The sequence below is a fragment of the Protopterus annectens genome, chromosome 2.part2 (genome assembly GCF_019279795.1).
Source record: "Protopterus annectens isolate FY-2018-M chromosome 2.part2, PAN1.0, whole genome shotgun sequence".
NCBI classification, from domain to species: domain Eukaryota; kingdom Metazoa; phylum Chordata; order Ceratodontiformes; family Protopteridae; genus Protopterus; species Protopterus annectens.
In genome coordinates, this window is record NC_056730.1 from 710,735,458 (window position 1) to 710,754,268 (window position 18,811).

Consider the following 18,811-nt stretch of genomic DNA (forward strand, 5'->3'; position numbering starts at 1 on the left):
TTGAAGCACATTTTGATTTAATTATAGCATTCAGTCTTTTTGGGTACACACCTGCCATCAATTAAAGAGACTCTGATTAACCCCAAATAATGTTCAGCTGTCCTAATAGGATTTTTCTGACATTTACTCAGTTGCCTGCTACAGCAAAATCCATGGTTCACAGAGAGCTTACAAAGCATCAAAGGGATCTCATTGTTGAAAGGTATCAGTCAGGAGACGGGTACAAAAAAAATTCCACAGCATTGGATATACCATGGAACACAGTGAAGACAGTCATCAAAAAATGGAGAAAATATGGGGCAACAGTGACATTGCAAAGAACTGGACGTCCCTCCAAAATTGAAGAAAAGACGAGACAAAAACTGGTCAGGGAGGCTGCCAAGAGACCTACAGCAACACTGAAGGAGCTGCAGGAATGTCTGGCAAGTACTGGTTGTGTACTACATGTGACTACAGTCTCCCGTATTCTCCATATGTCTGGTCTATGGGGTAGGGTTGCAAGACAGAAGCCGTTTCTTACACAGAAAAACATGCAGGCCCGGCTAAAATTTGCAAAACAATACATTGTCTCCCAAAAGCATGTGAAAAAATGTGATATAGTCTGATCAGAGCAAGGTTGAACTTTTTGGCCACAATTCCAAAAGGTATGTTTGGCCCAAAAACAACACTTCGCATCACCAAAAGAACATCATCTCCACGATGAACCATGATGGCAGAAGCATCATGCTTTGGGGTTTGGAGTTGCTTTTCTTCAGCTGGAACTAGGGCTTTAGTCAAGGTGGAGGGAATTATGAACAGTTCCAAATACCAGTCACTTTTGGTGCAAAACCTTCAGGCATCTGCTAGAAAGCTGAAGGTGAAGAGGAATTTCACTGTTCAGCATGACAATGACCCCAAGCATACATCCAGATCAACAAAAGAATGGCTTCACCAGAAGAAAATTAAAGTTTTGGAATGGCCCAGTCAGAGCCTAGACCTAAATTCAATAGACATCCCGTGGGGTGACCTGAAGAGGGCTCTACACAAGAGATGCCCTTGCAATCTAACAGATTTGGAGCGCTTTTGCAAGGAAGAGTGGGAAATATTACCAAGTCAAGATGTACCATGCTGATAGACTCCTACCCAAGAAGACTGAATGCTGTAATTAAATCAAAAGGTGCTTTAACAAAGTATTAGTTTAAAGGTGTGCACACTTATGCAACCAGCTTATTGTATGTTTTTTATTTTTTATATTTTTTCCCCTAACAGATTTGTTTGTTTTTTAATTGAATTGTACAGGTTATAGGTTACATTAAAGGTGGGGAAAGTTTTGAAATGATTTATTGTGGTTTCGTTTTTTATATCACAAAAACCTGGCATTTTAACAGGGGTGTGTACACTTTTTATATCCACTGTAAGTCTGTGTATTTTGGCCATCCAGTCTGTGTTTTATGACTTGCTCTAGCAGGTCTCGACATTTCATAATTACCTGCCCTCAGATCATATGTGCAATGATTTTTATTCAAGGACTTTTCTGCTGCCAAAGAAAGAAAGAACTTGGAGACCATTCTTGACTTCTTTCTGAATCTTTTTTGTCAGGATTCTGAAATTCAGAAAGTTAGCCCTTCAAATCCTGTTGCTACTCTCACTCTCCTGCTGCTTCATGGTAGCATTGGACCTAGTTCTGTCTTGCCCTTTTCTGTATGCACTGCACCAAGGATCTTTACAAAGGTACTGCTTCAAGTGATTTTGCACTGAAGGCTTCAAGGCACCCACATCTTCCATGTATGGACAATTTGTCTTTTATTTACAGACACGTTTTCAAGTTGTTCGGATTCCTTGGTGTGGATCATGAAAGTCTTACTCAGTCTGGGGATCATGAAAGTCTTACTCAGTCTGGGGTTTCAACTGAATTTGCAGAAATCATCTGTTATTCCTTCCCACTCTCTAGTTTCTTTCTAGGGTATCTTTTAGATTCGTCCATTGGAAGAACTTTTCTTCCACTGGACAAAGAAGAGCAGTACAAGGAAATCTTCCTGAACTTCTCCAGACAATTTCAGGTTTCTGCCAGTGAATTTCTCGGGATTCTGGGTTTCTTGCCATCTCTGATTATCATGATTCCCTTAACTAAACTTCATATGAAAAACTTTCAGTGGTGCCTCAGATCAGTCTGGACTCAGTATCAACACACCTTATTCGTTCAAATTCCTATTGTGGGATTTAGCAGAGGGGAGTTCCTCTGGTGGCTGGACAAGTTATCTGTCCACCTGGGGCCCTTTGGCCTTTCTCTGTTTGTCATAGCAGATGCTTCAGACTTTGCTTGGAGACTGGTTTCAAAAGCGTTAAACGTGCATGGTCTTTGGAACTCCCACGATAGGCAAAAGTATATAAATGTCAATGCTTTAAAAGCCTTAAGTCATCTCTAGTCTCCAGGACCTCTGCATGTTATCACAGACAATACCACAGTGATGTATTATATAAACAGACATGGGGTACCAGACCTTATTCCATTTGCAGACTTGCTGTGATTGTCTGGGAGGTAGCAACTCATCTTTGTCTGACTCTTCAGGCTTCATACATTCTATCAGAACAAAACATTGTAGCACACAAGTTAAGCAGGACTAAAACAGACCCTTACAAATGGAAAATATACTTGCAGGATCTTCCAGGAATTGATCCAACTGTGGGAAATACCTAAAATAGAACTGTTGCCGAATTTCAAAACATTCAGTTAAAGAAATTCTGCTCCAGGTTTCCTTGCAAATAGGCCTGTAAAACAGATGCATTTTTATTCTCCTGGACTGCAGTGTTTCTTTCTGCTTTCCACCCTTTCTATTGTTGCTTAGCAAAGAATACAGAGAGATTAATGGTCTGGTTTAAAGTAAACTCTGAAATCAGGGTCATTCTAAAAATTCTCAGGGACTCTCCACATATTGTGATGGTGACTCCCTTTTGGCCCAAGCCAACAATATTTCCCTGTTCTTTTGAAAATGGTCAAGGACAATTATCACAAGCTTCCCGACAACTTGTTGTATGGGTAAAAAACCTGGTACAGCTGGTCAGACATATCTGCTTTTTTTACTGTTAGAGATCACAGTACAGTGGGGAATGGGGAATATTCCTTTTCACTACTGTTGTGCAGTCTCAAAGTTAGTATATATAATTAGCAGGGGGAACTTGCCCCCCCGCAAAAAACATTTTTTTTTTTTTGTTTGTTTGTTTTTTGATAGGCTGCTGGCTGATTGACAAGTTTTGTTCGATCAGTAGCCTTTTAGTGTGTTGACTTTTCAGTGTATTGATGCATCCATGCATGTGTGTGTGTGTGTGTGTGTGTGTGTGTGTGTGTGTGTGTATATATATATATATATATATATATATATATATATATATATATATATATTTATACATACATATTAGTAAAAACTGCAAGAAAAACCCATGCAAGCTAGAGTTTTCACTAAACCTTCAGTAATGGAGGCCCATAGGTCTTATGCAGATGACCCCTTAAGGATTTTGTGTTTCAGCTACATGGCTTCTAAATGTCCTTGACTTTTTCTATGTCTCTATGGTTATATTCAGGCCAGTAAAGCCATGCCTTCATTTGCATATGTCTCATGGGCCTCCATTATAAGAGGTTTAAGATATCACACATTGCAAACTTTAGCTTGCCCAAAAGTATGTAGAACACACCAAACCATCTCAAACCCACCTAGTTGGGGGGCTGTGCCCCCTACACCCTCAAATATAAATACCAGCTCCGGCATCACACCACAGCGGGGAAAAGGGCAAGTGTTTACTTTTCCTGGGAAAAAAAGTCCATGATTCAGGATTATAACTTTCATTATTTTCGTCTCTCGAAAATAATGTTTGGGATTCTGAGCTTTCGATATTTGAAAGTGAATGAATCCATATATACACACACACACACACATACACACACACACACACACACATACATACATAATTATATATTGTTCTTTTCCTAGCATTTTTGCTTTCAGGTCTGTAGCGTCCCTTCTTGGAGCAAGAAAGACTGAATATTTTTGGCACCTTAACTGTCTTTTTATATGGCTATAATCAAACTACTGGCAATATGGACATGTGGAAGGTGCCTCAAAAGCTTGGAAAGCTGGCTGGTAGTCATATCGTAGACAAGGATGAAGCCCAAATAGCTTAGGCTACTGTAGCAGCTATATTTTAGAACTTCTGCTGTTATGGTAACGTTTACTTGCACAACTGTACTACCTCTGTGATCTCTTGCCTAGTATCATTCTCATGTAAGGTCAATGGTAATTAAAACAGCAGCTAAATAATAATTTATCAGTATACTTCTTTTTTTATAACAACACAAGTAAAACTATACATACAAATGACTGCATATTTTAAACATCTTACTGACTCTCGCTTAACTCTTAAAGCTATTCAGATTAATCTGTTTTCAGTTAAAGAAAATGAAAACGCTCTTTTGCAGCTATGATGTTAAAAATGCGTTACCAAGTTTATAATTACATTAAAGTTTGATACTAGTATGTTTGAATAAATACTGAGGGATCAGACAGGCATTTAAATAACGCAAGAAAAGAACTGGAAAGTCCAAGCTTGTATGAGTAGTGTTGTTTACTTGCATCTGTTAACATGATTCTGTAGATCCTGTATGATGACATTTGCAGTGTGAGTTCCAGTAATATGGCCTGTCGTTTACCTAGATACTATTGAATTGGACAGAGAAGCAGACTGGGTGAAATTTAATGTGGATATGAATGGCTACTATGTTGTACATTATGAAGGTGAAGGATGGAATGCATTGACCAAGCTGCTAGAGAAGAACCACACGTTTCTGAGCCACAAGGACAGAACACACCTTATTCACAATGCATTTCAGCTCGTCAGGTAACAGACTAACCCAATTCAGTCTTTTTTACATTTTTTTCTGAACCTTACTTGAGTGTGTGGAACTTGACTAGTTATGTAGAACATTTACATATAGTCTAACTCAGTTAGAAATTTGAATGTGCATGTATGGTAAAGAAAGCAGAGCCTTTGATGACTCATTTTGCAATAGTTTGATGATGAAAAAGTTTTTATTTATTTATTTATTTTTAAAGTTTGATGATGAAAAAGTACTGCTTGCGTTACTTAAAAGTTTGCCACTAAGTCAAGAGCATGGCATTTTGACATAGTTTGCAGGCATTTTAGTAATACTGTATTATTCTGTCAACGTTATCTGTTTTTCTTGAGCAATGAGCCTTGTTCTCACACAATGGAGATGGTTTCAGAATGTGTGGTGTATCACGGTGCAAAGTTACAAGTAGTGCTGAAGCAAATGGGCTTCACACCTTTATATCCCAGCACCTTCATCAAACTAAAGTAGTATGGAATGCTGTAGGGTAAGCCAGCTAAGAAACCCCATCTCCATTCCATCATGAAATGTGCTGTAAGCTTTTGCATATACCCTTCAAAACCTTCAGATTTAAAGTCCAAACAATTTACAAACAGCAGTGCTCTAAAAGAATTCTCAGCCATTAATATATTATCATACTTTTTCATTATTCTAGTGGTGTATTTTTTGCATTTCTGCATAAAATAATATCTGTAAAACTAGGAGTGTGTAAAATTATGACTGTAGTGTAATTCCATATGGTATTGGGATAGTGCAAAACAAAATGTTTTTGCTTTTGCTTTAAGCTGTGACCCTATATATATTTAACATATAATAAATAAATACCAACAAAAGATTTATTGAGTCCTTTTACACTGTTTGTGTGGGTTTTATTTAAACTACTTCATTCTGTGTTGTAGAGGGAGGAAGCCCTGACTACAGCCAAGATGACCTGAATTTGGATACTGGTTCAGGAACTAGAAGAGCTGAGTGAGGAAGGGTGACCATGAGCAGCCAATGTCAGCTCGCCCATCCTGGGTTGGAGGACTGGTAGTTCAGGTGAAACACCATGCAGGCAGTGAAAAGGAGCAATAGAATTGGAATGTGAGCTTGGGCCAGGCAAGATTGTGATGGCAGCCCTCTGCAACATATATCTGTAAGCTGAGCCTTCTATGATGATGTCGGCACTCATGTCAGACACCGGGGTTAGGGATTGAGCTGTAAGCAGAAAAATACAGCTGGCTCTCAGAATAATGGCTTCTGCAATTAGCTATCAACTGTTGGGGAAAAAAGTGAACTGGAAATGGCTGTTCCCATGAAAGGAACAAACAAGACAATAAATTGCAAGGAACAGATGGTCAGCAGCAGTGGGGAATCAGAAAGGAAAAAACCTTGCCCACACATTTCAGTAATGTTTGCATTGATTTCTCTCAATGCCAGAAAACAAAGTAGAGGGTGAATAGAACTAGATTGTTTTTACAAAAAACATCTTTATTACATTATCACTTATTAGATAAGCAGTCATACGTTTGTATTAATGAAAACAAACCATATTGACATATTTTTATTTGCAAACATTATACGTCACTTATAATGTATCCAGTCATTATCAGTCAAACATTACATAGCTCATTCAAATCCTGCCTTCTTTTAAACCTCATACCTCCTCCAAAACATTATTCTGCATGTATTGTTCCCACAATTCCCATTTTGTTCTATGTAATTTGCTCCTACCCTTTTCTAAAGATCCCATTTCCAGTTGTTTTATCTCTATTACTACATTCTTTACTTCTAGTATGGCTGGTTTTGACTTTGATTTTCATTTTCCAGTAATTTCTTTTTTTGGCACCCACCATAATTAGGCCCAGCAAGGCCTTAGTTACTATGTCTTGGCAATTCTGATTCTGTGTCATAGCACAAGCAAATCACTTCCCTAGTTATACCAGTTTGCTCAACCAGCATTTCTGATGGAATATTCAGCCAACTTATTACACTGCTAGAAAATACGTTCCCAATTACCTCTTTCTTCCTCACCACACCTCCAACATCTGCTATTTACCTAAGGAAAAATTATTTAGAGTTTACTTGGGGTATAAAAATACCTATGTAAAGACTTCCGAACAAAGATCCTAAATCTTCTGGGCTTTGTTACATAGTTGGGAAACATCCATCTATTCTCCCAAGAGCTGTTTTGCTTGATAACAAAATCACTAGTTAGATCTTGAGATATTACCAGCAAAATAAGCTTGGGAGTTTCATATGCATTTCACTGGATTTTCGAATTGCACTTCCTTAGACCAAAGCAGACAAAATTATACTACTCTTTTATTGTTTGGACCTACCAGGTTGTTAGTATGAATTATGGAAAAAAATGACATTGAAGACACAAGGGAGACATCTTTTTTATTTGCAGATAATGTTCCCACATTTCTGATGTGCTATCATCATCACTGTTGACCTAGTTTTTTTTTTTCAAACAATACCTCTACTTTCATGGACTAATCCAAATCTGTTCCTTACCCTGTCAAAAAAAAATTCTTTTTTTCTTCCTTGAGAATAGAGTTACTAGCAAATTTATATAATGTTCTGTAACAATTTTTTATATTCAGCGATTGAAATGTTATGTAATTAATCTGCTATTACTTTTTTGTACATGCATTTATATGTTAACCATATTATGTTTATCTTTTTGATAATCTTTTCAAGTGGAGCTTATCTCCCCGGGCCTCTGCTGAAAATGGACTTGTATCCAGTTAGACTAGTCTGGTCAACAAATGTAAAATAAATAAATAAATGTTCTGTTAGGCTGAAGTGACTGTGATCACTAGTGTAGACTTAAGTGATTCACTGCAGTGTATGAAGCTCTTGGAATGAAGATCAATAACTCCAAAATCAGATGTCATGGTTTTGCCTCAGAATAGTGGAGTCCTTCATGAAAGTGGTGGAGTAGAAGCTACCTCAGGTGGAGGAGTTTAAGTATATTTTGGGATCCTGTCCATAAGTGAAGGTGGAGCAGATTAAAATATTGACAAGCAGACAGCTGCAGTGATGGCAGTACTGTACACCTTGTACCTCGCCTTGTGTCATACTGTGGCAATGAAGTGAGAGCCGAGTCAATCGATCTATGCCACATCAACTTTGAGTCATGATCTGGAGGATGATACTACCTATACAAGCAGCAGAAATGAGGTTCCTCTCCAGGGAAACTGGACTTGTGACAGATTGAAAAGACTGAGACTGACAATCTGGAAGAATCTCAAAGTATAGACACTCTTTCTTCATTCTGAGTGAAGTCACTTGAGATAGCTTGAGCATCTTCTGAGAATTTTCCCTAGCTACCTGCAGTGGGAGGTGCACCATGCACAAACCATTGGGAGGATCCTTATAGCAGACCTCAGACAACATAGGAAGGTTGTATATGTGAGTGCTTCATGATCCCACAGTCTAAGTTGGAGACTGTTGCTGGTGACAGAAAGTCTAGTCTACACTGCTCAGCTTGTTAACACCTCAGCCCTCCCAGGACAAGCAGTTTAGAAAATCAGTGGATGGCTCTCCAACAGTATTTTTTATTTTTCTTTGTTTCTGTTTTTGTCTAACTTTCTTTTGTTAGCTGATTCCTGAAAATTATTCTCATAATCTCAAAATGCATATACCCAGCTCCATGGCATACTGAGGGTTAAAGCCCTAACTGTGACTCAGGAAGTCAGATGACTTGAGTTCAGGTAATGACTTGGGAACTGGAAGACCAGCTGGAGGGAAGGCAGGAGTAAGTGGCCAATACTGGCTCACTTATCCTCTGGTTGAGTGTAGGACTATTAGTAGAAAGCAATGCCCTTATCTTCTGCATCTGTGATGATGAGTTCATACGAAGCATGGATGCCATGTAGTTCCCTGGCCTGTGAACATATAGGGTCCTGTTCTGGAACATGGACAGCCTCAGTCTGAGGAGAGTGTTGAAGTTAAACCCTGATGCTGTTGGGATGAGGGTAATCCGTTCTCCCTCAGAGACACATGGAGGGAATGCAGACTGAGGCACAAACTGATTCATGGCTGCCTGTATGACAGTCTCCTCCAGCTAGTGGAATGTCTGCACTGACAGCCCTTTGTGGCTCAAGGTATTGGGGGTTGGGAATGCTGACAACTCATGGGTAGATGACTAATGGTTAGCATTCACTGGAAAAGTATTCAGAAAAATAATACATACGCACTTGGAGATTTGGTGTTGTCTGTCAGAGGACTTGGCATTAACATTATGAAACAGAAAAATGTTGGCCTTAACACAGACATTTCAGTACATTTCTAATATATGTATTTATAGAAATGTATCCACAAGTAGCATGCTGATGCATTTAGTTGACATTGTGTGCTGACTAAACAAGCCCCCCTAATTACCAAGTCCACCAGTTCTTTTCTTCCGCTCACACAGTTCATACCATAATCCTGCCACTTATCAGTGAAATGTTTCAGCATTCATTGCCTATATACAAATCCACCAAATGTTTCTTTGTCTGTCAGGTTACTACACAAGACCTCTGCCAACACTGGCTTTTTACATCTTGAGAGTAAATAGGATGTGAAGCACTGCCATAAGTTCCAGCAGTTTAACCCTGCTATGTGCAGATATCAAAGGGAAAATCTGGCCTACTGTGCTGCCAGGAGGATAGTGGCTTCTGAAAGTTTCTTATATGGAGACTGGTGGGAGGATTACTTGTAGAGTCTCCGGCCTCAGCTGGAACACAATCACAAGGACCAATGTCTGGAGTGTTAACCAGAGCCTAGCCCTCCCGGCAGTAAGTCCATTAGCTGTGTCCCACAGGTGTTGAAGTAATCCTCAAAAATCAAGAGTTGAGGACCACACCATTTCTTTACCTCAGTGCAATGCCAGCTGACAACTTGAGGATGTCTTTTGGTGGGGGGGTAGGCACTGAGAAACCCCTAGTTGACTGGCTGGTGCCTGAGGTCAAACACCCTGATCCAGAGGAGCAGTTACATAATGGCCTCCCTTTCCTGGGTCATTCCCAATCCCACTAGGGGGCATTGACCTAGGTTTTAGGAAGCTGCTAGCTCATCCTGTACCTGAGACTATGGTTTAAGGCCTTAGATATAAAGCAAGTATTTTATCCTCCACCACCTGCCAACATCAGTCCTCCTCTCAGCGAGTTGGTCCATTTATTTGCCTTTCACAAAGGTTGAGAGCTGATAGAGAGAAGCCCCCACTTAAGCAGCCATCACTAGTTTCTCATAGATGTAAATCATGTTTCCTTGTTGCAGTAATGACAGTATGGGGTATCCTTGCTGGGGTAGCCCTTGGCTATACCAGAGATGTCATCCTTTCCTCCTGGGCTGGAGGATGCCCTGGACCTGACTGAAGCTTGTGTAAGGGTCATAGACTGGTGCCATATTATCAGTTTTTCCTCGCTGTCAGCCCGAAGCATCCAGTTTTGTAAAGCACATCGGTCAGTCCATGCCAGAGATCTTCAAAGCAAGGTGTCCCACTGGGGAATCTTATCTTGTTTCCATTGCATTGCATTGTATTGTTAGATGTTCTGTAAGAGAAATACTTGTCTTGAGATAGAAAGCAAATTCTATATCGTGATTACCGTTCTCTGACTTTTTGCTTGGGCCCAGAGCATGATGTGCTGAATTGTCCCTACTGTGCTTATTGTAATAGTCAAACTATCAAGCATAGGACTGAGTTCTTAGCTCACGTTTACACAAGGAAAAGAAGCATCAGAGGCATTCATGTGGTATGACATCTATAAGTGCTGTTGACATTAGCCTCTTTCAAAGATGAAGGGAGAAGCATCTGAAACATGTAACTGTAGCAGACAACAGCATTTTGCCAACCTCCATTTCACCCAGGTCATAATTGTTGAAGGAGAGAAGACTCTCCAGTGAATGAGTGTGTCTGAAATGCCAGCAGACCCCTCCACATCTGCACGGGTCAAAGGACTTGAGTTCTTTGTTGGGTCAGAGACCACTTTGCAGGCCGCGACTACCAACCGCCATGCTAGGTCTTCAGAACAGGAGGGTGGAATCTCCCTCATTACAGAGGAGGATTATTATTCAGTGGCTCAAGTGCAGGCTGCAGCCACCTGCCTGCAGCCTGGCCCCCAGAACATTGGACATGGTATTCGACCCAAGTTTAAAAAGATGGCTTATTGCTTGCTACAGCCTAGGCTTTTAGGCTGCCAACCCCAACAGTCCTACCAGTTGGATCTACTCAGACAGGCTATGGATGGCATTCAAATTCTAAGCAGCATAGTCCTACTAGAACCCCTGCTACAGTATCTTCTCCTGGGAAAATAAAGAAGGACACTGCCCCCCAGGACTTTACTGAATCCTGTGACTCTAACAGGGATGTCTTGGCACATGTTGACCAGATTTCTTTTGGCAGATATGCTGACTCAGATTCTGATAAATTTGTCTCAGCTTCACCACATGAGGGTGAAGGAGCATTTCAGATTTGAAGCTCAGGATTGCCCTCAGTCTAAGAAGAGGGTTGGAAAATTTTTAAAACTCCATGAGCATAAACTTTTGACCTTTTCTCCACTTCTAGAGGTAATGGATGATGTCCTTCTTGACTCATTCTTACAATCTGACTCCCAACCACCTGCTCCTAGGAAACCAGATCATTTTTATCGGGTTCTGGATTCCCACAAGCATCTATTTAGAAATCCTAATGCAGATTCTGAAGGGAGCTAAGGGCAGCACTTCTAGAAACCTTTTTCCAAATGAAAAAGAAGGAATAACTCTTGAAAGAGTTGGCAAAAAGTGTACACTTCTGCCACCTGGTCCATGAGAGCTCGCACTTGCCATTTTCATATGGTTAAGCTCCAGGAAACCCTTCTGGATCAAATAAAGGAAAAAAAAAATGAAAGGGATGAAGATAAAGTTCTCTCCAAGAATTACTGGATCTCTGCACTTCTTGTAGCTAGGTTGCTAAGCATTCTTTACAGTATGGTTTTGATACTTTAGAAGCATCAAGCAGGGCAGGTGCCTCTGGGTCAGTTATTCGTATGCATGCCTGGTTAACGGAAGAGCACTTCCCAGAACAGGTTAAGTGTAAATTATAGATGCATCTCAGAACAAGGCGTTTTTGTGTGGTCCTAAGGTTGAAGCCATTTTCAAAATGCTAGTGGACAAGGCTAAGTCTACGCAGTCTGTAAAAGACTTTTTACAGGTCTAGATTTAGTAGGAATTACCCCACCAAGCACTAGTCCTTTCCTTCCTCTCAGTCTAAACAAAGTTTTAAAAGGTAAACTCAAAAGACAGGCACAGCAGATCAGCAAGAGATGTTTATTTTCACTCCATGAACAAACCTCACAGAACAGAAACAAAAACAATAATGCTGCTACAGTTCTCAGCGCGTTTTCGTTGACATGCACTTCACCAGATGAAGTGCATGTCGACGAAAACGCGCTGAAAACTGTAGCAGCGTTATTGTTTTTGTTTCTGTTCTGTGAGGTTTGTTCGTGGAGTGAAAATAAACATCTCTTGCTGATCTGCTGTGCCTGTCTTTTGAGTTTACCAGTGTGAGTTTGGGCACGTTGACCACTTATTTTTATTTAAAAGTTTTAAAAGGACCAGAAGGGACAAATAACAGAAACATCAAAAAAAGATGGTAAGCTGATCAGACAAGTAAGCCTAGTGGATCCCAGGCCCAAGGGCCTAGCAGGGAGCAGCCATGATTCAGATAAGCACCTCCATTTTCCCATCACTCCCCACAAGTCCCAGCCCAACTCTTCCATTTCCTGTTCCTTTCACCTTATTATAAATGGCTTCTTCAAAGCTAGAAGGGAAAGCTCTACCAGTTCTACAAAGGATGTAAAATCATCACTCAGGACAAATGGGTTCTAAACATAATCAAAATAGGAGATTACCCCAGACTGTTCCTTGGTCTTGGGAAGGAAGAAACCTGGAGGCCTATCTTTGATCTTTCAGGACTACGGGTTTATGCTAGTTTCCACGTTCCGGATGTTAAACCTGCAAATGTTTCTGTCCATGCTATACCCCTTGGCAGTCATGGTCAATTTAGATCTAAAAGATGCTTATCTCCATATTCCCATAGCAAAAACACACAGGCGGTATCTCTGCTTCAGAGCAGGTGGGAAATGCTATCAATTCTCTGCTGTGCTATTTGACTTGCCTGTGGAACCCAGAGTTTTTACAAAGTGTTTGGCCTCAGTGATTGCCTTATACAGGACAAAGGGCATTCAGGTTTACCCCTACCTGGATGACTGCCTAATTCAGGCAGACTTTGTTTACATTCTGCTCTTCATCTCACCATTTTCTAAAAACTGGGGTTTACCCTCGGTTTGTAAAAGTCCAATCCGACTCCTTCTTGCAAGTTAATGACCCTAGAAGCCCTACTAGATAGATACCACCCTATAGATGGCCTTCCTCCCAGAGGAAAAGGTTTCTTTCCTAACACAGTACTTCCAGTTCTTCCTGCCTCAGACAGCCATCTCAGTAAGGGAAGTCTTCAGGGTGTTGGGATACATAGCTTCACATATTTTGTTGATTCCTTTAGTGAAGTTACACATGAGAAAGATTCAGTGGTGCTTCACAAATGTGTGGTGCCAACACAGAAATTTCTTCAACCACAAGATTCAGCTCCTCCTCATTTAAAAGGAGATACAGTAGTAGATTCATGCCTGCAGTCAGAACAAGGGAGTTTCCTTCTGGATACATGATCAAAATCAGATCCTAACACCAGATACTTCAGATTTGGCATAGTGTGCACATTCCAGCTTTCTCCAAGTACAGAGATCAAGCCTGTTTAAAAAGCCACATAACCCTAAAAAAGTTGTTGGCGGTTCTAAAAAGCTTGTTAGTATTCAGAGATCTATAGAAACCAGGAGTTGCACATTGGAAGACTCAGACAGCATCACACACAGTGATGTGGAATGTAAACAAACAGGAATAAACACACTTCTGCTATATGTACTGCTTAGCCATGCAGATTTAGGACAAAGCCTACATAGAGCTACACTTGATGCCCCAGTACCTACTGGGGTAAATATCTCTTAGCAGATCATCTCAGCAGGTCAGAGGCAGATCCTCATGAGTGGATTTTAAACAGGAACATTTTTTGACAGTTAACCCAGAAATGGGGCGTGTCATAAATAGTCCATATCGCCTCATATCCAAACAACCAGTTGGAAAAGTTTTGCACAAAGGCCACAGACAGCATGGTCTGGAGAATGGATCCCTTCTCCTTTCAGTGGATAGGTCTGTTTCTGTATGCTTTCTCTCCCATAGCTCTAACCCCCGAGGTAGTACTGAAAATCAGAGAGGAAGGGCCAAAGGTGATCCTGATTGCAACAATTTGACAGAGGAAGCATTGGTTTCCTTTGCTGCATAACACGAGCAAGCAGGAACTAAGGCTGCTACCTCAGAAAGTGAACCTGTTAACCCAGAACAGGGAAACCATTGTACACCCCAATTTGAGCATTTTGAGGTTTTTCGGCTTGGATGATTTAATACTTCTTCCTCAAAGTATTTCTTTTGATAAAGACATCTTGGCTATCTTGAAGGAGGCCAAAAAATGAAGCACTTGAAAATCTTATTTATCCAAATGGAAAAGGTTTCTGTTTGGTGCCACTAAAAGACCAACTTCTTCTTACTGCAAAGCTACCATTGGTGCTAGCCTACTTGGCAGAATTAATAAAATATCATACAATACTGCATCGCCTGAACTAGTCAATACAACAATTAAGCAATTTCCTCTCAAACGTAGAAAAGACCAATTAGAATATTAGGCAAATCACACTATGCCCATTAAAGTACTATTATGTTACAGACACGTGTCATCACAACTCTACTATCATCTGCAGCCATTTCTGCCTGCCTCCCCATGTAGTCTCCTGTTTTCTCTGACCCCCCCTTTCTAAAACAGTTTATAACAGGCATTATTCACTTAGGCCTCCCAGGCAAGTACATTCTCCTTTCTGGGATCTAAATTCTGTTTTAGAAAAACTTGCTGTAACATCTTTGAGCCTGCACCTATTGCTGATGTCCAATTTTTATCATGAAAAACTGCTTTTATTGTGGTCATTACCCCAGCTATGAGGGTCTCAGAATTGCAAGCCTTAATGTGCACCAATTACTTCTTGATCTTCTACCCTTATAAGGTCACTGTCATAACAAATCCTTCATTTATGCCAAAGGTAGTCACTAAAGTCGTCTGAATTAATTTATCTACCTCCCTGTCTTATTTCCACACAATCAAAACAGGGAGAATGTATTATTCATTCCATAGATGTTCACATACAGCTCTCAGATATCTTCAAAAAGCCAAGAACATTAAGAAAACAAACCAGCTCTTTGTAGCTTTTGCTAGAAACAAAATAAGAAAGTCTATAAGCAAACACATTTCCAAATGGATTTCTGGCAGTATTTTCTTTTGCTACAGACATCATGGTAAAAAGGTCCCAGATCATATCAGGATACATTCTACCAGGGCTACTGCTGCTACTACATCCTTGCTTAGAGAGGTTCCAACCAAATAATTAATGGAAGCTGCCACACGTTTTTCTCTCTACACATTTACCAAGCACCACAGTTTACCTGCTTTCTCCATGACTGGGGCAGGCTTTGCCTCTGCTGTTTTGCAGGGCACTCTGGCTTCAGCATATTCACTTTCCAAACACCCTACCACCCCATGCTGTCATTTCTGCAACAGTAAAACACAATGAACATAGTACATTTGTGTCTACTTAACATAACTGTAGATGTTTGAGTGGCTTCACTATTGCAGTATTCTTTCTCATCCTTCTCCTCTTCTGTTGTCCTTAATGGTTGGAGTGGGCACCTATCCTTTCCCTTTCACTGGAGTTTTCTCCCTCCCCCTCACTAGCTCAGGTAGTGAGGGCTTCCATCTTTAGGGTCTGATATGGGGACAGGTAGCTCTTGGTCTCGGATTCAGAGTGTGGCGCTCCATCTTGGGGGGGGGGGGTATGAAAGACCTGATAATGTGGTGCCAGATGACAACCCTTATACCCTAGGCATCCTGATGTCAGGTCCAGGGCATCCAGTGACTCAGGAGGAAAGGATGAAGTTTGCAGCATTGAAGATAGCCAAGGGCTACCACAGCAAGGATATTCCCATATCCCTTTACTGCAACAGTGAAGACACTCGCGCATCTCCATTTATGGTAAGTACACACATCTCTTATTTTTCTCAGTTTATATTCCCTGTGGGCCATCTAAGAATGCTGTTTCACAGATATCAACATTATTTAAAAGTTATTCCACATCCACTCATCAAAGCTAGTTTTAAGCAAATCTATATTCCTAAACATTTTTATGTAGATGTGAATTTATCCTAGGTAGGTGTACTGATAAATTTACTCCCTGTATTTAATATTATATTGTGCTATATTAACATTTATATTGCCATGCATGTCAAACAGTATGATGCACAGGAGACACTCCAGGTGCAGTTAACCATTGACAAGACCCCTATTCAAATCATAGCTAGCTACCAGCCCCCAAATCTTACTCAAGATGCCCAGTCCACTTATTTAGACCTGTTCAAATCTATCAAGATTCAAATCTGTACCCTGATCCTGGGTGACTTTAACTTCCCAGACATAGACTGGAAGAACTACTCATGCCAGAACACAAATGCCCATAGATTCTTTGATTTTGCCAGTGCAGATGCCTTGGAACAGCTAGTCGATACCCCCACAAGGAGTGATAATATCTTGGACTTGGTATTAACCAACATGAGTAACCACTGCAGCATCCCTATAGTATCATCCTGCCTGGTAAGATCTGACCACAAAGCGGTCATGTTCGAAGTCACCATCTCCCCCAACCCCCCTCTAGCTAGGATCAGACATAAAAACTTCTCAAAAGCTGATTACAGCCTTCTGAGGGGTGGTATAAACAGCTTCACAGCCCCCCTCCCCATCTGTAGGAACTGCCACCAATATCCAAAACTACACCAAAGCACTATACAAGCATTTTTATAGATACATGGAATGAGGAATACCCAACCGGACTAAGTCATCCTCCACAAGGAAGAGTAAACCTGTCTGGTGGACATCTGCAGTAAATAAACTCTATAATAAAAGGAAAAAAAGTGCTGTCCAAGACCAAGAAAGAGCAGGTGCCCAATTGGAAGCAATGCCTCCTTAGCCTGAACAAGCAAATAAGAGCACTAGTGAAATCCTCCAAAGCAAACTTCAAGTCCAAATTAGCCACATCTACTAGAGACAATCATAAGGCCTTCATTTAACACCTATCTCATCCTACCTGCATTATTACAATGTATATATAACCCAATGACTATGAAGTGTTTAATGTTTAAACTCTGTCTTTGTAAGGTATTGCTTTTCAACAAGATTATTTATAGACTTTAAATGTATGTATCTTATATATATTCATGTAATCCAATTGTATTTCCACTGTCTACTGTAATATTTTCTCTGTACTTGGAGCTTTTCTCCCCGGGCTTCCGCTGAAAAGGGACATGTGTCCAGTCAGACTTTCCTGGTTAACAAATGTCTGCAACCTCAAAGGAAGCACCCAGATCTGTTCAGAACTGGTGGTCAAGGACACCATATATGCAAATGCTGTAGATACAGCAAACTTGCTGGCTTACAGACTCATTGAAAATTTAACCCCTATCTCCCCCCATCAGTAAATCAGGACATCTCCAGTACCTGCCCCCTTCCCCTTTTATATCTAGGAAACAGGTCATCACTGCTCTCTCAAAGGCAAAAAAATACAGGCTCCATGGGACCCGATAACCTCCCAGGCTGCATCCTATGTGAACTCAGGCAGGAACTTGCAGCACCATTAGGCACCCTATTCAACCAAAGCCTGAGTACCGGCTTCGTCCCAGCCAAGTGGAGGACAACCACTGTAATCCCTTTGCACAAAATTAGAGCATCCACTGATCCAGGAAATTATAGACCCATCAGCCTAACTAGCCTGATCTGCAAGGCCATGGAACGGATTATCATGGACCTCATTAACAAGGACATTGGCAACCTTTAAACACTTGATTCTACACAGTTTGGCTTCGTCAAGGGGAGGTCATTTCTGCTAAATTTGGTCGACTTCTTTGAGACACCGCCTACCTTGACCTGTCCAAAGCCTTTGACACTATTCCCCACTCGGGCATAATAGATAAACTCTCTCAACTAGGCATAAATCCATATGTTACCAGATGGGTAGCAAACTGGTTCACTGATAGAACCCAAGTCAAAATAGGGGAAGCCACCTCAAGCAACAGACCTGTAACAAGCAGTGTACCTCAGGGTTAGGTCTTGGGGCCTCTGTTATTTAGGATGTACTTTTCTGAGGTGCAGGCCAAAACCAGTAGGCTGTGGCTGACCAAGTTTGCAGATGACTGCAAGCTGGGTGCTGCCATCAAATCCCTTAGTGATGTGGACATCCTCCAAGAGGGTCTCATTCAGACAAATGACTGGTGCCAGAAACATGGCCTCAAGTTGAATACCAAAAAAAATGCGTCATCATCCCCTTTGGGGAGAGTGGCCTCCCCACAAATTATCACATTAATAACGTCCTAAGCACTCAATCAGTAGTGAGGGATTTGGGCACACAGGTTGATAGTAACCTGACTTTTGACTGCCATGTTGCTTCCGTGGTACAGAAAGCCTTCTACATGGCCCACCTCATAAGTAAGGGTATCTCATCCAGTGACAAGGGGGTCATAACATCGCTGTATTCATCCCTTATAAAGCCCATTATTGAGTACAACACACTTTTCGGCATGTACCTCGCAAAGCACTTGCAGCCACTGGAGAGACCACAGAGGTTCCTCACCAGGAGAATCCAAGGCCTCAAATATCTACTATACACAGATAGGCTAAAAGCCCTATCCCTCTACTCAATTTTATACATACTCCTCAGAGGTGACCTCTGTCTGGTGTACAAGGTGATCATGGACCCCACCTTGATGGGACTGCTGTATAAC

At 40.9% G+C, this 18,811-nt stretch overlaps 1 protein-coding gene across 1 annotated transcript in view; it reads left to right on the forward strand.

The window, feature by feature from the left end:
• Positions 1 to 18,811, forward strand: part of LOC122795779 (endoplasmic reticulum aminopeptidase 2-like) — a 1,481,589-nt gene that overhangs the window by 908,633 nt on the left and 554,145 nt on the right. The window contains exon 12 of the mRNA XM_044064110.1: positions 4,686 to 4,869. Within this exon, the coding sequence (XP_043920045.1) occupies positions 4,686 to 4,869 (184 nt within the window). The remainder of the gene's footprint in view (positions 1 to 4,685; positions 4,870 to 18,811) is intronic.